This window comes from Poecilia reticulata, chromosome 3 (genome assembly GCF_904066995.2).
Source record: "Poecilia reticulata chromosome 3, P_reticulata-male-v2, whole genome shotgun sequence".
NCBI classification, from domain to species: Eukaryota; Metazoa; Chordata; class Actinopteri; order Cyprinodontiformes; family Poeciliidae; genus Poecilia; species Poecilia reticulata.
This window is the reverse complement of record NC_088832.1, coordinates 9,750,120-9,776,123: the sequence shown is the minus strand read 5'-3', so window position 1 is coordinate 9,776,123 and position 26,004 is coordinate 9,750,120. Positions and strand designations below refer to the sequence as shown.

At 39.6% G+C, this 26,004-nt stretch overlaps 1 protein-coding gene across 8 annotated transcripts in view; it reads left to right on the top strand.

The window, feature by feature from the left end:
* myo9aa (myosin IXAa) overlaps positions 1–26,004 on the top strand; it is a 103,527-nt gene that overhangs the window by 20,909 nt on the left and 56,614 nt on the right. For all 8 annotated transcript variants that reach the window (XM_081605030.1, XM_081605025.1, XM_081605027.1 and 5 more), the window contains exon 2: positions 2,442–3,417. In XM_081605030.1, the coding sequence (XP_081461156.1) occupies positions 2,533–3,417 (885 nt within the window). In that variant the 5' untranslated portion in view covers positions 2,442–2,532. The remainder of the gene's footprint in view (positions 1–2,441; positions 3,418–26,004) is intronic.

The following is a 26,004-nucleotide window of genomic DNA, read 5'->3' as shown; positions in this document are numbered from 1 at the left end:
TCTGTGTGCACCAGCTATTTTTACCCCCTCCTTCATCTCGATTTCACGTTTTCTGCTGTGGTTGGTCTTTAATGAAGTATATAATTGGTTATCTTCTGGTGTTCTTAAAGACATGTGAGCTAACTCCTGGTTTGGTGATAAAGTATCCAATACAACGCACGATTTCCAATATGCTGTTTTTTGGCAAACATTTGGCCTCCAACTTAAGCATTTGGCAAAAGTATAGCACAGGTAGCAGAAATATGTTTTTTTAGATTATGAACAGCAATCATATGCCTCCACAAGCAAAAAAAACAAAAATAAAAAAGAGTTATTAAAAATCTTTAAAATACCTGTTGTAAGTTTAAAAAGTGATAAATGATTCAAAAGACATGACATTATTAAAATTTATTACAAAAAAAAAAAAAAAGAATAAAAGATGGTTGACCCAGACGGACAAAATAAAGCACCTCAAACCAGCTGAGGTGTTGACCATCAGATCAGGGCTCCTTCCCCATCACTGAAGTCAAAACAAGGACAACCAGTGGCTCTCAGCTAATTAAAAAAATATGAAAGATGTGTTCAAAAGATGGTGTGTGACAGGCTGGTGTTTGCATTAAATACTCGGGATCCCTCCATGCAGGAGCACCCTCAAGATTATTTATAACTTGGTCCGCCAGCCAGCTCTTAAAGTACAGACAAGGGTAAATGCAGCTCATTTATGAAAACATCACAGGGGGCGGATAACATGTCGCATAAAAATGCATATGTTACTGTGGATGGTATATAATTGCACAGGCCTTTCCCAGGCAGATTCCAGCACATTCTGTAATGCACTGAACATTTAAATCTGCATAGGAATGTAATGTCTGATTTATAATAAACAAAGCGTTGTGAAACAGTATTTTTTATTTTAATCTGCTGAATTATAGTTTAAAGTGTTACATAAAGTACAGATCATAAAATAATACAGTGCTTCATTCACAGAAGGCCGGAGCCTTTCCAATCAACCCCAAAGAACGTTAATCCTCAGTTATGCTCGGATACACTGCTTCTCATTGTTATCCAATGTGACGCATAAATTTGCCATTTACAAATGTTTCTGCTATTTTGCAGATGCTGCAAAGAAAAAAAAACAATTTATTATTTCATTGCGTTATTGTTATATATGTCACTATCTCCAGTGTGATGATTAAAATTGAATCAGAATGGCAGAGAAATCTCCTGAGCAGCTGGGATGTTTTAATTTAACCCTGCCTCTTCCCGTCTGTCTCTGTTGACCCCCCCGCTCTCCACATGATGCCCCGTCACTGCATTAAAGCGGTAACTTGTGAATGGCGTGATTGTGCGTGGAGCAAAGAGGGTGGCAGCTGCTGCTGTCGGGGTCTGCGAGGAGCTTATGTGAGCGTTCGCAGTGGGTATGAGTGTTAATGGTTATCCCACTGAGCCTGATGACTTATCCTTTATCCAGTGTGAGTGTGCATGTCAGTCTCCAGCAAAATAATATGACCCCGTAGCATATTACATAACAGCACACGAGGGCCACGTGTCAAAATCTGGTGTATTTCGTAATCTGGTGGGGTGGAATGGGTTGCGTAGAAATCCCAGACTGTAAACCAGTTTAGAGAAGTTCATTCATTGTACATATGTTGAGATTGTTGTGTTTTCTCTAGTGCCATCAGTCAATTAAAAAAAAAAATCTGTTTAATCGCGCTGATTAATCACTAAAAAGCTTAACTTTGTAAGCTTAAAAGGTAAAAAAATGCATGTTTTTAAAAAAAACATTTACCAAAATGTTTTATTGTCTCAAACTACACATCTCAGTTTTCCAGGTTTTCATATTCAGGAAGGTTTAAAATAGGTCATTTTCTTTGAAACGTAATTCAGAAATGGTAACTGTAAACTAGTTGTGCTTTGGTGGAAAAACCACAAGTAAGCAATAATTAAGCTACACGGTAGGTTGGCTTTATTCAAACATCCATCACAGTGTCTTCTGTTAGTTTTTTCGGCATTGGTAGCCTTTATTTCACAGTAATCTGAAGGGAGGGTGCAGGTAGAAGGGGGGCAAAGGAACCGAGACTGGGATTCGAACTCTGGATGGCCGTTCAAAGGTCTATAGCCTCTGTACACGGGGTGCTTGTTCTAACTGCGTGGTCTTTTTTTAAATCAAAATTTGCCTCTGAGCACACCACTCTGATTCTTCGCGTTTGCAACTCTGCATTGATGAACTCGGTTTAAGACCGTTTAACACACTGCTTTCAACTAAGTAACCCTCTGCAGAAGAGAGACTTTTAGGTCAAAATGGGTAATGTGAATAATCTACACCAGGTAATACTATGCATTAAACAAATTAAGATTAGTCTCAGGCGTTAATGCGTTAACATTGACAGCCCTAGTTTTCTTAAAGGAACTTTCATACTGATTGTTTCTGGTCCTTACCTTGTTATTCTTCTTTCTTCCAGTGGTGATGTCTTGAGGTAGTGCTATCACCAGCCCAGTGAAGGACTTGCCAGTACCAGGCCTGCTGCCTCTAATGGGAGCTCCTGCTCCGCCATGAGTGCTCGCGATGGCGTTGGTGGCGTTGGTGGCATGGGCACCCTGGGCCGCCGGCAGCGCTTTGAGAACTCTGAGCTCACCGTGCGCATCTATCCAGGCTCCCTTGCAGAGGGGACCATCTACTGTCCAATCAGTGCCCGCAAGACCACCACAGCCGCTGAGGCCATCGAGCGCGTCATCGAGCGGCTGCACCTGGACCGCACCAAGTGTTATGTGTTAGCCGAGGTGAAGGAGTTTGGTGGGGAAGAATGGATTCTGAACCCCACCGACTGTCCCGTGCAGAGGATGATGCTCTGGCCTCGCGTGGCTCTGGAGCACCGTCCGCTGTCTGGCGGCGATGATTATCGCTTCCTGCTGAGGCAGAAAAATCTGGACGGATCTATTCACTATGGAGGCAGTCTCCAGATGTGGCTGCAGGTGACGGAGGAGCGAAGGCGCATGATGGAACGCGGACTGCTCCCGCAACCCGATTCTCGGGGCGACCACGCCGATCTGTGCTGCCTGCCGGAGCTCAACGAGCGCTCGCTGCTGGACAACCTGCGCTCGCGCTTCCGGCAGGAAAAGATCTACACCTACGTTGGAAGTATCCTCATCGTCATTAACCCTTTCAAGTTCCTGCCAATTTACAACCCTAAGTATGTGAAGATGTATGACAATCATACGCTGGGAGACTTGGAGCCGCACATTTACGCCGTGGCGGATGTGGCCTACCACGCAATGCTGAGGAGACAGAAGAACCAGTGCATCGTCATATCGGGGGAGAGCGGCTCTGGGAAGACGCAAAGCACAAACTTTCTCATTCATCATCTGACTGCCCTCAGTCAGAAGGGCTTTGCCAGTGGAGTGGAGCAAATCATATTGGGAGCCGGACCAGTATTGGAGGTGAGGAATAAACCTTTATTCATTAGTTTTGTTTAGAACAAATCATTTGACAGAACTTGGAAAAACAGAACTTGACTTGAGGGCCTAAGGACCTGTTGCATTTGGGGTGGAGGAGTAGTTCTTCTACTTTTTCAGAAATACTTCAGTAGAGCGTTCAAAAGAAAGCTCTTATTTAACTACTTCAAGTAATTATTGGTGACTAACGAGCAATCAAAAGATTTTTTGCTGCCGACCTCACTTTTTGATTTCTTTTTAAAACCAGCTCTGCAACACGCTTCCACTCAAACTTTTTTTTTTTCAGTTCTTAGAACTTTAAGTGCCACTTCACAGTGATGGAAGATCCTGCAAAATTGTAAGACGTCAAGCAGCCACAACGTGAATTGTTTTTGCAAGGTTGTCGGGTGTATTTTCAAGGGCATGTATAATAATTTTTCCAAATTTGTTTAGGAACCGTTTTGTACCTTTTTTTTTTTGTTGTTGAGGGAAAAAAAATCTCTCCTTTGATTGCAATGAGAGATTCCTGAAGAGTGCTGTTGTAAATGCTACTTTGACATGCCTCTCCAATATTTAGAAAATATTGTCGTAGGAAGTTTGTGGTGTTTTTACTGTCATACTTTGTGACTGTGATAAGTGCCCATTAATCATAACATCATCGTGAGTGACACACAATGGCTTGATTGCCCTTGGAAGGTTTTGCATAATATTTGTTAAACATGGTAGTTTATAATTGTGGCTGTAACTTCTCAAGCTGCTTAGTGGAACAAAAGAGGAGCTACATGACAGCGTATCTGCAGGGTGAGGCCTGTGTGCACCAGTGTGGCTTGGTTCTTAGTCCCCTGTAAAACATGTGGTCTTGTGGTGTGCTCTTGCATGCAACTGCATCCTGAAGAAGTTTAAAGGTGTTGTGCTGGTGTGTGACCTAAGGCACGGTGCGGTCATGAGATTAAGGGGAAGGTTTGTGTTGGGAATGTGCTGCTTCGAGAAAGACTGGTGCAGGTGGTTTTTCCAAATCTGCTGCATTTGAGTCTCATCCTTAGAGGTGCAGTGGAATTGGGGATAGGAAAAACGCAACAAAAGGTTTTACATTTTAAGAGTAGTGGGTGGTTTTGGACTTCTTATTTCAGAGTTGATTTGGACCTGATTAAACCTAAAATCTGGGATTATCTGGCTTTGGAAACATTAGCTGGCCTTTATTAAAATATTTTTGTGCGGTTAAAAACTTGATGTGAATTTGACTCCTCCTAAAATTACTGTCTAGTTCCCCTTTTTTGTTGCCAGAACTTTGGAAAATGGATGCTAGCTATTCTGGAATCTCTGCAGTCATAGTTTACACAGTGTGTCTTATTGCAGCTGCTTCCACACATAACATTAGTTACACATTGCTGCTTTTCATGCCTCTGTCTCTTGTTGATCTTAACTGGCACAAAGAAATTTAGTACAGTTTCTGTCCAGCTGTGTGGGGATTATTTGGAGAACAGAGGAGCCTTATCTGCATGCAGGCTGTGAATTATCAATGGTGTAGTTACAGATTTTTTTTTTTCTGCACCATGGAAATAGTCTCAAGGTGGATGTTGTAGAGGCCCAGCCAGAGGTCTGTGAAGGAAACTGGTTGTTTTCTCATCACTCAAGACATTCCACTCATATTCTTTTTTTTTTTTTTTTTTTTTTCTTTCCCTTCAGGGACCTGCAACTATAGTGCAATCCATTTCACGATCTTTGATGGGTTCACAACTACACATTGTTTTTTTGCCCAGCCGAATTCCTGAGAGTTGCACAACACTGATCAATGGCATGCATAATGCTGCCTGTATGAAAAGGCAAATATGGGCTGTGTTAAGATTCTTTCTATATGTCGCAATGGGTTACAATGCTGGCTGTCACAGCTCCTGATTGCTGCCATGTTTACTTTTGGTCCTCTTGTCAAGAATGAAGCCGTGTTGTTACTTTGAGTTCAAGCAGCTAAGAAGGAATTTACTCTTGACTGTTTCATTTTATTCTTGGCAATTCACAAGTTCACTGATCTGGAAAAGCCTTCTTCATCTTCTGTTAAATGCTACAGTTTAAAAGTGGCTTTTTTTTCCTGGTTTAAAAAAAACAAAACACCTCTCTGTACTGACTCTTTCACCACGATAATAATCCCACTAATGTATTCTCTATTAAAAAAAATTTGTTGAAGTGTTTTGCATCAATGTTGAGTTGAAACTATGCTCTCAGAAGCCAAGGTCAAAGGGTAAACTAAAAGGCAACAGTTCAGGCTGCAGGTAGCTCAACTACCCCACACTTTATTGCTTTCAGTTTGGTAAATACAGTCCTGAGGAATGCCATTGATGTGTGTGACTCTCTGGTTAATGTGTAAGCACATTGTCTTAATCCCCAATGCCTCAACACGAGTGAGTAGCTGTGAGTGCAGAGGAGCTGCCCGTAATTGTTTGCACAGGGAGATTGCATATCTGCCCTGATGGTGAGTGATGCCAAGACTGGAGCTGCTGTGCTACTGCAGGGAGAGATGGACGACATCAGCACAGGAAAAGTTTACGTCAGTGGGATCGTTTGTCCACTTGCCTCCCTGAGGCTTTTTTCTTTTGTTTTAGGGACGTACCAGGAGAGTAAGGAAGATTTATTAAGCAGTATTTTCTTTGATATTACAAAAATCTCATTTTAAAGTGCGTTCCTCATGTAAATTTAAAAAATGTTACCTCTAATCTCTGTGTGTAAAGATACACTGATATCTCTACTCTAAATTTTTTTGGTATTGAAATCTGATAATTTTATTGCTGTTATGGCTGATAAATATTTCTCAATGTGATATAAATTTTCTTACCTCAATGCTGACATTGCTTCTCTGCATCAGTTAGATCGTAATCCTGTGTTGCATAACTATTACTGTCACATGACCAAACCAATGCCACATGGCCAGCCTCTTCCCTTCCCTCTCCTGAAACGCATACAAAAATGGCAAGGTGATGGAAACAGACATGGGTTGTTAATATTGCCCGAGTTTTAACAAAGCAAAACATTTTTAGTTTGTAAAGGCCTCTTCCATCTTGTGTTGTACACTAAATATTTTAAGGGAATTAATTTTTGAAATCATGAAGAAAAAACATTTATCCTCCAGAATTGGTGAAGAGCTTGCTTAAATCTGGGGTGGAGGCTGGGTCAGATTGTTACCTTAAAATGACTCATTATCTGCATATAAACAGTGCCACAGCAAAGCAAAGCCAACATTTACAGTACACTGTAAAAAAAATAAAATTAAAAAAAGTAAACATTGAGACCTAAGTTCATTGAAAGCCATATTTTTCTTAAACCCAACGTAGAAAATGTCACTCATAAACAGGGGTTTATTTTGGAAACCAGCCAACAGTTGGAGCTCTTTGTCGAGATCCTGACTCTTGCTCCAGAGTTTTCATTATTGCAGCTGAGAACGAGATGAAAACATACTTTGTAAGGACACGTTGTGTTGATTAGATGAACTCAGAAAGTTTCGGCATTCCTTAAACACAGTGATTATTCCAAATGTAGGCACTTAGAAGTCTGACAGGCTTTAATTTCAGCACAGTCCCAGAGTCATAAAGTGATTTTTGCTATTCCTGCCTCGAGTTGAACAGCTTTGGACTTGAGCTGACCCTGTAGACTCAAGACAAATAGAAGCATACATGAAATGTGACAAATACTTCACACAGTTTTGCTTTAGTGCTTATCTGCTTTCGGTCATTCCTCAAAGTGTTTAGCTTTTTGTGGCAGAGTCGTCTGAAATGACGTTAAGCCTCTAATATCGGTGACTGCCTGCATATACAGTAAAACGTACTGCTCTGTATTGTTTGGGTTGGTTTTATCTTCTGTTGTCTCCGTTGTGGGACTGTTTATGCATGCAGAATGTCTTCATTCATTCTCAGAAATGGACCTCATGAACAAAAGCTTTGTGTGCTTCTCTTCTCAGTCTACATATGTTTGAGCTCTGGGAAAGTTGTGTTTTTAATACATCTGCCTGGTATTGTCTTTCCTAAGTTTATCATGACCTGCTGTTCAACAACCAGCCATGCTTTGAATTCTGCTGTCGGCTTGCTGAGTTGTGGGTTTTCAGGTGGCTGCCTCACATTTGGGAATGATTGAAGGTGTGACTGAACAATAAATCTCCTTGGTACGGAGTGCACGTTCTGGATTAGCTGCATTAGTGTGAGGCCATCCTTTATCCCTAATATTTAAATAGCAGACTGCAGAACCCTCTGCAGTTCTTTGGTCTGCAGTGCCAGAATCTTCAGATGTTGTCTTTAGTAAATGTTCACTACTTGTATGGCAATTTATCAAGTCCAGAGAACTCCAAAGCACTTCACACTACCTTTATTGATCCACTGACACACACATTCATATTATTCACACACTGACGCTGGTGAGCTACTTTATTGTAGCCATAGCTGACCTGCACCGGCACAGCCTCTGACCATCAGCAGGTAAGATGGGTTAAGTGTCTCGCCCAAGGTTACAACAGCAACTGAGATGGATTGGGGGTTCAAACCTGCAAGTAGGTTTGTGACAAGTCAATCAGCTTGATGTCTCGATTTCAACCGGTCCACCTTCTGTCTTTTCTTTTTCAGCCATTGTGGTGTTTGTTTTCTGCTTTGTCTTGTCATCATTGTAATATTGACCCATTTTTGGCCAAGTTTTAGGATTTGGCTGAAGAATACTTTGGTATACAAAAGTATCACCTCTGTGTCTGGTGCACTGGTCCTCTGGCTGAACAACAAACCCAAATCATCAACCCTCCATTCCCGTACTTGACTGTTGGTTTGAGGTGTTTGTTTCCAGCTGTGACATTTCCAGTACGGTGCTCTATACAAACATTGTTTCATTGCATCTTTGCAAGCATAAATTGTCCTTTTTTGCTTAAATGAGACACTTTCTCCTTGAAGCCCTTTCAGGTTCGGATATTATTTCTAAGACTTGGGAGGTGATTGTATTATTAGTACCGACTGTGTACATGTTAGGGAATCCTCTCTGGGTGAACTCAAGTCCTAAGCTGTTTTGACAGACCCCCTTGGCCCAGTGAGTTCTGGAGCTCCTGTTGGGTTCCTTTGTGTTCCCAGCCAAAACAAATATCCCTGGTGTGAGTCATCCCAGGTCAGCAGTTTCATTGCTCAGCATCTACTTCAGTGCTTCTTCAGTATACTCCTGCACTAAGACAGAGATGCACTCATAATGCGGGCAGTCCAGAGCCCCCCACTATTACCGGGAAGAGTAGTGCTTTAATATGGGTTTTCCCCTACCTGGGTGGGGTCAAATAAGATTTACCTCAGGCTGAGATGGAGGAAAGGGCATCACAAGAGAGATGGGGAATGTAAGAGCCGAGATTATATTTGTTATTTGTCAGAGCTCTGCATTTTATTGAAGTTAGATTATTGGTCTTCTTATGTAGTTAGGCTTTTTCTCAAACAAATAAGTTAAATAAGAAACTTAAACCAAGTTTTACTGCTATCTGGACTGCATTTGAAACCGCCTTGCAAAAAGCATAGCCCAAAAATGTTTCTGGAACAGTTTGGATTAGAAAAGATAAACTCAACACAGCTGATGTCTTTTCATATTTCACAGCAAAATGTGGCAAGTCACATATCAGCTTGTCCTGATTTGTATTTAAAAAGCAAGTGGTATGATAATGGATTTATCCCCAACTTGACAAATATTTAGAGAAGTCGGAAATCAAATTGGCAGGAAACCTCAGTCATAATTTGAGAAATATTAATAGACACATTTTTGAAAATTATGTTGCATGGCAACAGAAAAATGTGAGAGGTCAAGATGGAAATTTAATACCTTTTTCTTCCTACTACATCCATGAGCATTTTACCAAACCACTCTGCTAAATTTCCAGCACATGGCTTATTTTTACATAAGTACTAACATACATTGTTCAATAACTACATCAAGTACAGCACAATTGAACACAAAAGGTGAGAGAACATGAGACTAATGATGTCTTCCTGCACTACTTTTTCTAGATAAAGTACTTTGATTCACAAAAACGCCCTGATTTATTGTGGCATCACTGTTGACCAGCACTTTCATTGTTAGAGAACTACACTATCACCATGTTGCAGCTGACGAGTACGAGCAAGTTGTCATTCGATCAATGGGGGCCACAGAAAGCCAGTCATAGAAAGTGGGTGTTGACACCAGCCGATTACACATTTTTGAGTAAAATTATAGTGTTGTGAGTTGCACAATCAGTTTATTGTTGATTTCCCGCTGTACTTGAGAAATAACGTTTTATTTTATGAGAAACACTCTTGTGATGTTGCAACAACCTAAAATGTTTAAGTTCCTTGGTATGAAATGCTCCCAAAAACATCAAAGAAACTTCTACTGAGTCACCTTGTCGTGATAATTGGAGGGCTTTATCTGTTTTTAATCATCTTAGCAGTAGTTCCTATTGCTGACTAGATTGGCTCCATTACACAGAGATGAAGTCATGACTCAAATTACTTAGTCTGCAGATAGACGTCCAATGCAGGGCTTACCGATAGAATTGGAAATCTCCACTGTTTCAACAGTTCAAGGGAAATTTTCACCAGGTGAGTCCCAACTCTTGTTTCATTATTACTACCTACTGATGTTTCCCAGCACTCTCTTGTATAATACTTTTACTGCAGTGGATCTGCTAAAGGTGGTTTTTAACACATTTTAGTTTGTTTTAATCTAAACTTCTGACTCGCCTCTGTTCCTGATCGGAACAGAAACAGGATGAAAAACGCTTTATCTCAACATGTTAAATGATCCGTACGTACTCTTAAGAAATGCTCTGTTGATTAGAGTTCCCATTAGTATTCTGTTAGGGTAATAGTTTGGTAGTTATTTGCAGATTACTGTTGTTTTTCACTTGTTTCACAGAGAGGACCGTTTGAAGAGTCGGATTGAGGTTCTAATAAATTACCTGGACGGCCTGTCTCATTTAAATGATTGTGTCCTCCTGCTGCTCTCTACAAACCTGGAACTTGTCATGACTCAGACTCATTAAGACAAATCCCAGGAAATGACTGGACATGACTCATCTTCCACATGAAAAGAAACTCTTGAAGGAAACAGAAACAGAGCAGTAAAATCCTAAAGGTCCCTGTCAAGCCTCGATTACTGCCGGTATGACTCAACAACATTTGCAATAAATGCTCTTCTTTCTTTTGTGCTATAAACACAAACACTAGTGATCTGTAGTAAATCAGAACCATGACAAATAACAAGGCATAAAAAGCTCCCCTTCTGGTGTTTATCTTATCTTATGCATGGAACGGTGAACCTGTCACACGGCCTATGGCACGTTTTTGAAATAGACATATTAGAAATGTTTTTTGTTGATAACATAAGAAATAAAGATGTACCAACCAGGAGTTTCCAGATAATACCGACTTCCTGTTTTTGTTGAGGTTTGATCTGGCCAATTTTATTTTTTCTTCAAAAGTCGAGACATTTGAAACCAGAGGTTTACACACACCTATTAAAAGACGCACACACTCCTTTTTTTAATCGGTGTCTGAAGTTAAATCAGACCACAATGTTACTTTCTTAGGCCAGTTAGAATTACCAAAATTACTCCTATTTGCTAAATTAAACAATAATGAGATTTAATAGTTTTGGGTTTAAGAAATAAAGGAATTCCAACATTTTCCCAATTTATGCATTAAGCCACATGTCACTAATCCTGGATGTTTATTTTTGTATTTTGCTCAAAAATGATGTGTGAAAGTTCAAGCTGTTGATTGGATTGGAATCTGTAATAATGGATCGGCAAACGGATAAAAAAACAACTGGAAATCGCTTTCTGAAAGGAAAAGCTGACTGGTACATCTCTGTGTTCAGGGTGTTCAGCTTATTGTAACCCAATATATTTACATACCATTTAGATTACATTGTTCCAAACAAGGAAAGCCATCAGCGTCTGTGATGGTTAAAAAGTTCCCCAGTTGTTCTCATTCTTATTTCACCACCTCTTTATTTAAGAAAGCAGGCAGCAAATTTATAAACGTGTACATTTTGCAAATGTAGATTTATTTCAGAACCCTTGTTCTTTCCTGTATTTTATAGAAGTATCAATTTCTGCAGAGTTACAGTGTTTCGCATTTCGTTCAGTTGAAAAATGAAGAATTCAAGCAGCTGCAGCTGTAGCTTTTCACTTTGTGTTTATCTCTGCACCCCAGTGCCAGGCTCTTTTTTTTTCCCCTGAAACTGTATACAAAAAAAAAGGGCAAGAGCACATACTCTTCCAGCTTTGTCATCCTATCTGTTGTAAAAGGCACAACTATGCTCAGTGGCTACATGATGTCAAAGGTTACTGAGGGGTTACTAAGGCTCTTATGGTGACTGAGTTTAGTTTGTGTTTTGACAAGATTGGGCAAAAGTTGATCTATCATCTAGATGGTTGGCTTACGATGTGCAGAGAAAGTACAAGTTGTTTAGACCTACAGGGTTTACACAAAGAGCTGGAAAACAGTGGCTCACTTCAGTGATAAATGACGGCTTAGCTACGGTTAACTATTTCAGCCGCTCTCAAAAGGAAGTCCTTATTTTCTTTGATTTTCTAAGTTTTCCAACTATGGAAATAATTTGTATCTTCTGTCTGCTCTCACTACCTTTTTGGGAGGAAAACACAAGCTTATTCATCTCTTTTAGCTCTGCTAGCGTTTTCCAGTGAAGTTGCTCGTCGGCAGCTGTCCGACAATGTGCCTGTTTGTTTCCATTCACAGGCTCTTCATTTATGCTGCGGTTTGCAGGTGCTTCGTCAACATCGCCCCCTTCAATGTCCCAGTCAGCACCTGCTGTCAGCTGTTCTGATGCCCCACTTGCACCTGCAGCAGCGCCTCACGCTGGAACGAGACGCTCAGAAAAGCCATTATTTTAAACGACGTAGAAGCGGTGATGCCAAATACAATTATAGTGGACCTGCTGTGGTGTCTGGAGTCCTTAAGAGATTTCTGCTGCTCTTAAAGCCTCTAGTTGTGATGTAATCTTTTTATGGAAAATTTGGATGAGATCATAGTTTTGAGACTTAATTCACATTGGTAATAAGGTGGAACTATTGATAATCTCTTTCCTTTACGAAAGCTCATGACCATGTTTCTCTTAAGTAATAATTTCAAGGATTGTTTATCCAAAGAAAAATTATTTGAGTAATTCAAATACTGTTGACAGATAATCAGCTTTTGGGTTTGAAGATTGAGAATAATTCCCTTATTTAATCTTGAATTATATGTTAAAAAAAAAAAGTTAGATAAAATTTAATACATCTTATTTGTATATCTAGTTTATTCTTTTTGAGTAAGTTGTTTATTTTATCGACAGACATGCTAGTTTTGCTAGCCTGATCCCAATATTTTATTTAAAAGCATCATTATGTGGTTAATTTTTCATTTAGAATTTATGTTAGAATCTCGATTAAAATTTTTAGGGCCCTGCATACTAGAGTGTTGGTTTATTATAAAGTTGGTAAAGCCAACTTGGCTAATGTGTTTCTAGCACATTAGCCACTAGCTTGATAACCTGAACTTGATCAGCTTACAAGGACCGAACACAAAGCTGGGGGGAACCAGCTTCCTTTCTTTTCATGTTATCAATTTATAAAGCAACTAAGCTGAATTGTTGCAGTGAGAGGACATATGTTTCTCCCATCAAACAATTACAGTATATCATTCATTGGCATGTTGGGTTTTTTTTTTTTCCATTTTTCTAAAACAAGTTTACTAGATAAGCTACATGTAGCTTTAGTTGGTTCTAAGGTTATTTCAAACAGGAATGGGAGGCTGTTGCTATGGTAATCTAGTGTCATACATCACAGATGTGGTCAATACGGGACATTAGATGATTCTAAATTATGCTAATGCTATGCTAACATTGGAGGAGTGGGCTGCCAGTTCTCACCACTTTGTACTGGGAAGAACTCAGCTCAGAGTCATTAAAAGGGTTTCAAATGAGATATGTGCACTAGATATCTATCTGTTTTATACCTAAAAATGCAAACGATATTTAAGTTTGGAAAAATGCTGCCAGATAAATAAAATGCGAGTACAGTCACAGAACTGCAAAAATGCCTAAAAATCTTCTGAATAAGTCTAAAACCTTTCAGACCAGGACGAGTCAAGTTATGGAGAATGAATTAATTTTTTTTTAACCGTTTGATTAAAAATAAAAAAAAACAACAGCGACGATATCATTTCTCCCCTACTCATAACCTTTTTTTTCTCACCCATGTTGCTGACTCTTGAGCCCCAGCTGACGGCTCCTTTAGAATATGCAGTCCTCCTTCCTTCACCTCTGACCCCTGAGTTTGACTATTGCATAAATGCTGAAAGTGCACCCTGCCCTCCGCACTTGACTTGCATAAATCCTTGCAGGTGACCTCTCTCTCTCGCTCTCTCTCTTGCAAGGCTCTCATCTGCTGTGGAGTTTGTGGTCATCTTGTGCTTCCCACATGTCCAGATGTGGTGCAATAAAACTTTGTGTGAAAAGTGCAGACATCTGGAAAGGAGCAGAAAACATGAGGGATGTTACCCCGGAGCAAATCGCTCATGGAAAGATTATTCCAGTTGGCCATATGCAGCAGAGTACATTTTCCTGTAGTTTGTCTGTAGATTAGTTGATTTCACGATGAGGATTTTTTTCTCCCCACAGATTTTCATGTCAGCTGTTGTCCAGGTCACTGGAAATAGGCATTAATATTTAAGCAGTGATGAGAACCTGGTTGGAAAAATGTGCATGCAATTAAATTAATACTTAAATCTTCTTTGGTCGAAGAAAACCTTACCTTAACGTATAAACACCAGGTGCATCTGAAGTAACCCCTGTTTTTTTACTTTTTCTTGATACATAGTGTGGTTTTCACTCTAAAGTTAACTTTTGAATATTTTCCCAAGGGTACAGGGATGGTTTCATCAGATTCTTGCTCATTCTTCCTCATACCCAAGGTTTTGAAAGATTTTTGCCAGGCCTGGATGTAAGGAAGGCTTCTGTCTTGAAACCCGTCTCCTTAGTAGAGAAATATGGATTATAGAGAAGATTGTTGTCACATGTAGAACAAAACCAGTTCTTGGCAGAAATTCCCGCAGATGCTTTTTCTGTTGTCAGTCATTGCAGCTTCCCTGACCAGTTTCTCTTGGAATTACATCCAGTTTTGTTTCGTGGCTGCTGTACCGTATTTTCAGAAATTGCAGTTTGGTTTTATGATTTAGCGTGTTTTTGTTTTGGAGATTATACCACATACTTTTCCCCTTACTGTGATAAACAGACTCTGAATTTTGACCCTTTGAAAGATTAACTTGAACACATTTTTGCTGGCTTTCCCCTCTTGTATCATGCTAAAAAGGACTTCAAATGTTTAGTGTGTGGTTGAATTTAAATTCTGACAGATTTCAATAGGGCTCATGTATGTTAACATTTTGAGCAAGAGCTGATTTGCGACCTTTATTTCTTCTTCTGAAGCTTTTTTAGGACAGTAGTGTGTCTTATTTTAATGGTTGAGCACATCTGTGTGTCTAGAACAGAAATCCTGATGATTTCTGTGGGACCGAACTAGACACACAGGCTGATGTTTATGTCTCCCAGATCAAACTAATTGGATTGACCCCCTTTCTGCCCTGACCAGGTGGATTAGTTTTAGTGTTGAGCTTGTGCTACAGTAAGTCACCTGCCACACCTGGCTGCAGCCTGTTAACACAGTTTAACTCCAAGCTAACGGTGGACATGCGGCGCACATATGAGCGGGTTGCGACTGGACCACCTGTTGCGACTTTGTTCCAGCATGGAAAGCCGTGTGGACGGAGATTTGCTCTGTGTTGGTGTTGGGTAATGAGAGAGGTCAACATACACATGCTGGAGGGTATAACTAACACACACACACCCATGGACATTTAATCTGTCAACTTGAGTTGAACATTAACTGGATTTTATTAGCATAAGTGGCTAACAGGAAGCTGCTGATGCCTTTGATGCAACTAAGTTGCACATAAAACAGTTTATCTGATGATCAGTTTTTTTTTCTATTTGTGTGTTTTAGAGGGTGAATCTTTGTCTGTCAATGGAAGACAGTATTTCTGCTCTTTTATTAAGATTTTATTAATATTCATTAAGAAGGATATTAATATCGTAGTTGGCAATGGGTGAGAGTTGCTTTTCCTTTTATGGTACACCAAACCCACCTAAAGGTTTTGTTGCTAAACGGCTCCATCTTGGTATTTTTTTTTGAAGTTCTAGTTCTTGTGAACTTCATAGTATTTACAAGAGGGAGAAAACAAAGGTAGACTAATTGTTTCCTTTCTAATGGTCTGTGGCTGGATCCTTAAAAAAACTAGTGGACAACACATTTCAGTGTTTAATGGACCTACTATTTTCATCTGTGCCAAGTGCAGAATAAAGGTTCTGAGGATGGGAATGGTTTCGGCCAACGTTGGTCGTTTTTGTATTGTTTGCGCAAGTAAAACAATAGCACCATTGTAGTACATTTTTAAGAGGGCAACACTTTGATATTAAAAGACACCCTCCACTAGTGGAGTAAATCAGCATTTCTGTTGGATGGATTTGATCAAAGGTGAACTTCGACTTGGATTTCCGCTGCAGGCGGCTGAAGATGCCAGGAAACTCAGGAAGCGCTTGGCCGTATATGTAGGTCAGTCAGCTTTTCAGAAAAGCCAAGTGAAATAAATATTTGTCAGTTTGATCCCCCCCCCCCCAACCTCGAAAATGCAAGCAGCAGCTTTAAGGAGTGAGAACTACAGAACTCATTGTTAAAAGTTACCTCATCCTTTTTAAGAATGTTGTTTTGATCCACTCTTTTCTTTTGTTTTTAGTGTTTTCTTCAGTTCTGGTTACACCCCATTAACTCGCAACGGCAACAAACAGCAGTCTTAAATGTTCAGCTCTGGAAGAATTTGATTCAAAGCTGACTTATAATTAGTCCAAAGTCTGTTGCAGTTTCTGCCGTTTTCCCGACTTCCCATGTGTGAACACCGTAAACTGGGACGTGGCTCAGTGTTTTCCAGGACATTGTGTCCCCACCTCTCACTCCCCCTCACTGTAACATTCCAGCTCACTGTATGGCGGCCAGATTTGGGAAGCTTCTCTCTGCGCCTCGTGCATTTCCTCTTTTTCTGCTGATGTCTGGACTGCAAGCAGCTCCAGTTTTTATGAGCTCAGCGTTGAGTGGAACTTTTTTTTTTTTTTTACTCATTTTCTCACTGGCTTCATAAAGTCTTAGCCAAAACGTTGAAATTCTACATGGGGGAACTAACAAACAGGTGGTTGTATTGTTTGTTTGATGCTGGGCGTTGGTGCTCACAGACTCTACTGAGGTGGGACATTTGTCAACTGGAAATGCAGCGGTGGCTCGCCGTGTTTGTACAAACACTCAGCCAAAATGTAAAGAGTTGGATTAAAGTTTCTCTGTGGCTCCGGATATCTTTCACCACGTCACAGAGCCACCCCCATGGCACACCTCCAAAAACAGAGACAAAGCCACACACAAATCGCAGAAGCACGCATAAGACAGAGCAAAACATTTAAGGTTCTGTAGACCAATGCTGACTATTGTTACCCACAATTATGTGTGGTAATCCAGGTAAACCCATCCGTACATGTACGCCAGGGGTCTGCAACTTTTACAGCCTAAAGAGCCAATCTGATTTCAGTGCAGGCAGATAAACCTTTAGAGCTGAAAACATCACAAGACTTTTATAAAAAAATAAAATAAATGCATTTCTGAGAGTAGATATTTGTCTGCAATTATAAGTTGTCAGTTTTAAAGAACGGCCATTTTCCTTCTGTTTTTATTATATAAAACAAAGCATAAAATATAGCAAAAGGTGGATTGATTTTGTTTTTTCCTTTTGGATGGAAATTAATGTAAAAAATCCATGGATTTCAGAGTTTCTAAAAAGATATTACTGGCATTTTAGTGTTATCCTTTGTAGAAATTCAATGTAAATTTTGCAGGAAAAGAAAATGGTATAAAATACATTTTTTCCCCCCTACATTTTATGAACTACTTTTTGTCTCAAAATAAAGACCTACATTTAAAAACATTACTTTAGATTTCTCATTTTTGTATCAGAGCTCATCTTAATAAAGTTATTTATTTTTTTCCTGATTGAATCGCGCCATAGCTTTAGCATATATTCAAATGAGCTGCAGATCATTTTCACAGCAAGTCCGTATATCCGTTTGGTGCTGATCTTCTGGGTTTGTTTGGATCCGTTAGTCGTCTTCCAGCAGGACGCCGAGGTAATCCCAGATTGCTCCTGTATAAACGCGATCTGGTCCGAGACCACCTCCCAGTTGGACTGACTTTTTGTGCAATGTTGTTTTCTCATCTTTTAATGTCACTAGCAACACAATGTCAGATAATGAGAAGCACCTATTCTGCAGAAGGAGTGACTGAAACATTTAACGAGCCAAACCGCTATCTCAATGAAGAGAAATCCCCTATTGACATGGGCGGCATGTGTGACAGAGATTAGTGTTTGCTCTAACAGATAGGCCTGTTTTCCTAAAGGCAGAGCACATTTACTCAGTGCTGGTTAAACACATCCTGAACAGGCTGACAAATTGACTCTGGTCACTCAGCCGGCGGCCGTCTTCAAAGCGAAGAGCTGAGTGGAATGCCACCAAATTTGCCTAATTACTCAGCTTGGTTTTAGACTGATTAAAGTGCTGTATGTTATTATGAAGCATTCCAGATGTAAAACACTCTCATATAAACATTTTAGATTTTGAATGAGCTGTTTTTAGAGCACTGTAACGCTCTGGGTTGATGTAGGACTCCATGACCGATGCCTGATTTCAGTCGGTTTTGAACTGACGTCGGGTCCCGAACGATCGACCAGGCAGATGGTTCTCATTCTTTCTCTGCTTATAAAACTGCGGTGCAGGTTGTCGGTACGAATACATTCCCAACACAAATTGTGATGTAGAAACTGTTGGACTGAAAGTTCATGAAAGAAAACTTATGAAATGTGCAAATACTATTTATTGGCAGAACTTCATCAACATTGAGCCAGATCGGTAGAGTACAGATCATTCTTTACATTCATATCAAGTGCTGGCGTGAAGAACAGCAGCTATATATTCATATCATCTAGATTCACTTGCATACAAAACATCAAAAATGTTTTAAAAGCAAAACTAACCATCAAGCAAACTAACTACTAACAGCTCGGAGTGAACTTCTATGTTCGGTAACTTGGGCTTTAAAATGTGTTCCTGTAATACTCTGTAAAGTTAGTTTGCTCCCATCCCATAAATAAACACGTGTTGACCAATAAAACGCACTGGCGTGTGACTCATTCAACGTCTTTCAGGGGTTCACAGGCGTACTTGAACCCGACGTTATCCCCACCCAGCCAACGAAATAAACGCGTTGAGAGGCTCTGAGCGAGGAATGCAAATGGAACGTTGCATCATTAGAGAGCGCAGACATGTAAACATTTGTTCAAACCATTTAAAAAAACAAGCCTTTAATTATTCTGCAGTCTCTCTAATTTTCATGTTTTATTTTGCAACTTTTAATGTGAAATGGTGGAGCAGTTTTCGTTTTCTTGAATAATATTTTTTTTAATCCAGCCCAAACTTGTGAAAATTGTTATAGTTAATGTTTGAATACATTCCAACAAGTTTTAAAAAGCATTAATAATGCAGACACATAATTGCCACTTCTGTTAAAAACCTAAACAACTTGATATTTTCATACATTTAAATCCACCACAGGCTGAACTCACTGAAGTCCCTCAAAAAACTAAAGCTCTTCATATTTGTATGGTGGTTGTGTTTTATTTCCTTCTCTGGCAAGATGGTCCCACATTTATATCAGTCATTTGCTATTTGACAGCCAGTCCATTACTAATGGTTCTGGATTCTGTGCTTTTCTGTCCAGCTTTGCTTTGACTGGTGTTGGATCTACGGCTTAGATGCTGGGGAAAAAAAGGAAGGTTCTGCCAATCAAACTCTATCCAGTTGTGATTGTAACTTGACTTTCTGTTTTTCATAATTTTATCAGTTTCATTATGATCCTGGACACAACTCAGTCACTCATAATGGCAGTTCGCCATGTGTCATTTAATTTTCTTATGATCTCACCTGATTCATCAATCAATGTAAGACTTATTACCACAGACTTTTTTTTCCTCCTTGTAGATAAATTGGCACACCAGATTCACGCTGCCACCTACAGAGCCAAACGTAGCAGTAAAATACAACAGGATTACTTTAGAGTTTTACTTTTAACCAGTCGTCTTCAGAGTTGAGTTTGCTTATGTAATCAGACTTTTGAAAAAAAAATTAGAGGGAAAATAATTGTTTGCATCCAATAAATCTTTGAAGAGAGCCTTTATGTCGCAGATGCGTAGTAATGTAAACGTAGTGACTTTTTTCTTTCTATTTTTTTTTAGGGAGTTGCTTTCATAAGCTTCATTGTGCTTCTTTTTAGAGCCACTCATATCTTATCTGTTTTTTTTTAACCGGATGCGTGACACTTTAATGTTATCCTAAAAGTAACACTCTGTGGTTTTATTATTGATAGAGGTCTCTATTCAAGTTATCACTTGGACTTAGTGGCTTCATAACGTCACTACATTTGGACGAGGAGACTGACCCGGGCCGCGCCCATGTCTGTTGTGCTGCAGTTTGTTGGCAGACGTTCAAGCTGGATGGGGGTAGTCTGTGCGCTGCAGCACGAGGCTCAATGCGAGCGAAGTCGGTGGGCCTGTCAGAGCTGTCATTAGCAAATGATAACACACGATGTAAGCTAATATATTCAGCCGCTTATTTTTGGTGGCTGAGCATTGTGGTGGGCGCTGTGGTCAGTCAGACCCAACAATCAGGTTTTGTCTCTTGGAGTTGTTGGTGGAGTGACTCAGAGTTCAGTGGGCTGAGAGGAAGGAACGACTGCATTTCTCTCCAACGCTGCGGAGAGGCTGATGGTGGAGGACACCCTGCTCTTCCATCATCAGCAGGATGACAAGTGGATTCAGTTGTGCTTTTTTTTTTTACACGTTTTACTTTTTCAAGCTTTTATATACAGTCAACACCTGCATTTCCACTACAAATATGTTCAAGTCTCTTGCTGTATTTTGCTAATGTTGAAAAAACACAATTTCTCAAGTTTCCGTCAAAAAGAAGGATAAAGTATTAAATTGTTAAAACAAGTCAAAACTTTTCACGTCTGAGTAATGTATTGCTTCTCTTACTTCAATAAAAATTTTGACTACTCTACCCAGAACAGAGTAATTACTCTGAATGAAGAACAGAGTGACTCTGTTCTTCAAACTCCTTTTTAACACAGATACCAGACAGAGACTCAGTTTAAGTGAAAGTTTTTGTTTGCACACAAACTTCATTATTTCCATCTACTTCCATCTACTGCGTCATTTGGAGATAAAGTAAATATTCGGTAATTGTATATATTATGACTTGAAGTATTTTACCCTTTTCTAACATACATACATTATGTACTGTAAGTATTTCATCATTTTTTGTTGGATAAAAGGGGATTTGGAAAATTTTCTTATGCCTGACTATTTTGCAGATGTTATGCATTTGTGCTTACTTATTTAGCCTTAAAAACGCCAGAATTTGTCCGTATCCTGATATTTTTGTCTGTCTGATTACATCATTTTTAAATATTTAAATATTAAATTTGATGTCGTGATCAGTCACTACTTGGATAATTTTTTACCAACTAGTTTTTACTTTTACTTAAGTAAAAATATGCTGTGCCACAAATTTTGACTTATCTACCCACCTCTGGCTTTTATCCTAATAAAATGCATAAACCCAAAACATGAAATGAAATTTTATTAGCCTTTTTTCCTCCCTCTCTGCTGTCCTTGTACCTTCTCTTCATCCTCTTCCCTCTCTGTGCCTGTCAATTTAGCTAATCTTATCAACAGAAAACACTACTGTATTTTTCTTCTGTACAACTCGTAAAGCTTTGCTCTCAAGCCAGGAGTTTGCTGGTCCTGTTAGTTTTTCTGGCCTTTTTTCCATCTGACTTGGAGGAATCTCTGCGCAGTGTAATGCATGTACAGTGGCTCTGTTATGCTGTATGATGCAGATTGGATTATGTAACACGAGGCCAGAAGTTCAGCAGAGGAAAATTAGTACTTGCATGGCAGGAGGAGTGAGAATGGGTATGGCTTAGCAACACAACCGACTGACGCAGTGTGAGGAAAAAAAAATTATCAAGTTTTGCCATCAGCTCAAACTCTTGAATGAGATGAGAGATTAGCATTAGGAATGCGGTTTCAGTAGAGATGCAGCGATCGTCCTTTCCCTCCCCGACACCAACGTTTTGGTTTTCTGTGAGAAAACGTCACGAGAAAAAGTAAATGTGGTGGAGATCTGCAGATTCACAGTTAACAGTAACAGACTGCTCCCAAATTCGCGACATTGTTGCTGTATTTAGTGACTTTTATCAACCAAAATCTTAACTGGCAGGTCAGGCTTTTTATAGATCAGAGCAGAACTCTGCAATCAGGGCTCTCCTACTTAGAACTCTCATCCTTGTAGATCTTTTTATGGTTGCCTAAGAATATTTTTGTGTTGAGCGATATGAGGCCTTCTGTTTGTCTCTGAATTTCTACATTATTTCTCTATTCTTGGTCAAAGTGCTGCTGCTTAGTGGCGTTCTATCTTTTGCAGTAATTGGCTCAGAATTTGACATTCCAGCATCACGTTCAGTGAGGAATCTGCTAATAACGCTTCCAGCCTTTCCATACCTTCCAGATGATTTTCCTCAAATAAATTCTCGCATGTTTATCCTGCAGTATTTGGTTTGTGGCTGTTCCTTTGTCCGCACAATTTCCTGCTAACCGTCTCACTTTTTAAACGGTGAAATTTCGTGGGCCTGTTTACGGTGCCCAAGGGTAAGGATACAGTCTTATTTGAAAAATTCATCCAGACGTCGACCGTTTACCGGATGGCAGGGGAAGTTAATTTGCTAATTTTCAATATGAGTACAGTTTGTGTTTTGCTTTTGTCTTTGAGGGGGGCTTGGACTGAGGAATGTTTTCCACTCATCAGCTTTAATTCAGAGGTTTACGTTGTATAAAAGATGTCTCTGATGGCTGAGGGGAGCCGGAGAGCCGCAATTATTTTTCTATTGGCTTTGCCTTTTAACTCCATCACCGTGTCTAATGCGTACTTCCTTCTCACTAACATAAGAGGACTTTTGGATTTGGCCAAATAGTTTATTTAAGCTTTGCTCCGGTAACAAGCCGCCTGTTTTTGTCTTGCTTTTGAGTAATCAGCTGAGAGCTTGACGAGAAGATTGATCTAATAGGAAACTCTTTGCATATTTTATGTATTTCTTAGTTCTTGTCCCCTGTATTAAACCTAGCTTCTGTGCTTGAAATGCATTAGAAGAGTCTGTTTTTCCAAGATGGAAAGAACCAGCTGACCTTTGACCTCTGTTGACTAAACTCAGTCTAGCTCTAATTTTATTCTGCTCTTTTCCTTGAAGGAAAGTATGACTTGTTGGGTATAATACCTCTGATTTCTGGATAATTTATCTGACTGAATCATCATTTTAGTGTTAATAAGACACAAAAGCAAGTTTGACTTCAGTAAATACTGAAATATCATGGTTAACTGTTTGCAGTTGTTTACTGATGAGTGCTGCTGTAATATATATATCCAACATAATATATAATATTTACTGATGAGTGCTGCTTATATTTCATGTTCCATGTTTTACAATGGCAGGTTAAACCTGTACACTGGGCCAAACTTTACAATAGGCTTCAGAGTTTCCCCTAGTGCATTACAAGCCTGGCGGGCCACCAGGCTTTACTTGTGCCCCCACCAGTCCGTAAATCCGGCCTGTACTCCATGCTCAGATATTTAACACAGCGGCAGTGACCGCCAGAACCCACAGCCCACTGTGCTTTCTCTTGGCTAGAACCCATGACTGCACCTCTCACCGCTGTGATGAAACAACCACACCGACCACAATCCACCCAGGGAAACTCTGCCTTAAGATTACAAGGGTCGCAGTTATGAATTGGCCCTGGGACAATGCAGCGGGCCCACACACACCACACCACAAGGAAGTAACCTGCGTGTACGAAGGGTCATCTTGGTAGTGGTTTTGCATGGTTGTCGTCATGCTGTGCAGTCGCTGCAGTGGGGGAGTCAGCTGGTGGAAATCATGGAGTAGGATATGAAGAGGTCAAATGAACAATGCTTTCTTTGACTGATTCAGATTTGGGTCATTTTCCCCCGTTGGGCTGCTGGGAGAAGAAACACTGAACGTTTGGTGGCACGTCCTAGAATCCAAGTGTGGTCAGAGGAAAGCTTTTTTCTTTTTATGTCACAACCCATTTGATTTAAGGGCTTTAAAACAAAAACAAAGCTGTTCCCAGTGTGGCTCACATGATCCCTAAACACAAGGCAGCGTGAAAATTTCCTCCAAGCTGTTGATGATGTGCAAAAACACGATGCCTAAAAATAAAGAAACCGCAAATTAGATCATCCTCGTCCCATTTAAGGTCAGGTCACTGAATCAGCTCGATAGCTAAGTACTCTGTGCAGAACGGCATCAAAAGTAATGACAAAAACTAGTTTGATTCCAAAGAAACTAGGAGCATTTGCTTAAATGCAGTTTCTGTTGGAGATTACATTGTATTGAAAATGTCTGACTTGAGGTTCAGATTCTTGTAAAACATGCAGAGTGGCACTGAGATTTTAAACAATGTCTGATTTTTATTTTACTTGCAATCAGGAGCCAAACTTTGTTTCAAAAGGTTTTTGTCAATAGTTCTGCATATTTTCCGATTGTGCTTTAAAGATTTCCTTTAGACTTTAGCTTTGGCTGCTGTTTTTTATTGTTTATTTTTCTGCCCAATCTTTGTAGCTGACCATGATGACGTTTTGTAAAAATGTTTTTTAAAATGAGAAAAATAACAACTGGGGGACAAAATTTGCAGAATCACAACAAAACTCAACCTATAGTTGCCGAACTGTTGTCTTTGACATTTAAAATCCCACCTTAAGTAGCTTCTTCACAAAGTTGTTTTCATGTGTAATAACACACGTTAGAATTTATATTAGTAACTTATAGTCTTATGTCAAGTGTTTAGTATAAAAATATTATATTTACAAATACACCAAAGATTGAAATGAGCAGGTCAAATACTGAGAAATCATTTCTTCTTGTTTATTAAATGCAGTTAAGCCAAGAGTTCCCACTATTATCAGTTCAGAAAAGAACCATTCAACAGAATTTACTTAGCTTTTTCTTTTAGGTTTAGTAAAACAATAAAAAATAATAAAGATCTGTTGAAATTGAAAATTGAAATGACTGAAATTGAGTGAAAAAGATCCAAAATCCACAGAAAAACTGAGAATGTCTCCAGTAAACCTGATATACAAATTTTCAGAGTATCGTTACATAAACATACGGTAACAATACTGTACTTTAAGCGAGCACAAATCTTTATGTAGAAGCTTAAACTACTGTGTGCCTGTTTTAAAAGATCAAAAGAAAAAACAAAGACTACATATGTAGCCAAAAAAAAAAAAAATCCCAGACATGTCCACGTTTGGATCAGTTGCGTGACTCACTTTTATTCTGTTATGTTGAGTAATAAATTCAGGTCACGACACGGACGTACAAGATGGTAGTTTAGGAAAGCACAGAAAACCCCTGTCTTCGGGATAAATATCTTTTAATTTGGAAATGAGGTGCTGGATTAAAATCCTGTTACCTTGATGTCTTCTGGATCAAAGAATGGGGGAAATAAAATATTAATTTTAATTCTGACGCAAAACTAGAAATCATATCCCAGCATGACTGATCCATAGCTAGACATCCAGGTTTCTTTTTTATTTTATTTTTTTAAATATCATCCTTGTGGCAGTGTCCCTGACTGTGAGCCTGCACTCAGACACATTACACCCTGAACACGCTGGCACCGCCTCAAGTCTGTCACTGCTCTGCCTTTTGGCTCGCTCTGTGGTCTGAGGCCAAGAATAATGTTGTTGACCCGTTAGAGTAACTGAAGTGGTGGGAATCATGTCTGTCTAAACACAGTCAGTCCTGCTGTCCCACTAACACTGTGGGACTGAGAGCAGGGAAGATTAGAATCTTTTAAAAATGTTATTAGTATTATTTTACCCAAATGCTTTGTAGTTTTGGACTTTGGTGACAGAGATGTTCCTAAATAGTTCTGGACAGGCCATGCAAGAAGGAGAATGGACACATATGCATTGTTGTGGTTAGCCTGCCGAGCGATTTTAAAATGTTTAGTCTTAAAGGAGAAGTTTCTGAAATCACAACTTTGCTTTGAGATCTCTCTCAATTTAACTTGCGCATTTAAAATGTATTTATTGATTGCTTAATTGGTCTTCTGCAAATTATTTGAATGTTGCTGAGGCATAAATACCGTCAAGCTATTTCCTCATGCGTTAAGAATCTGAGAATCTGGCCTTTTTCACCTTTGTTACACAGAGCAGGTGAAAGAACGAACCGGAGCTCAAACATAAATCAGCTTTCTGTGTTTTAGTTGTTCCACATCCTGCTTCCTGCTGAATGTTAACAAAAAGCCCAGAAACGCTCCCAGTACC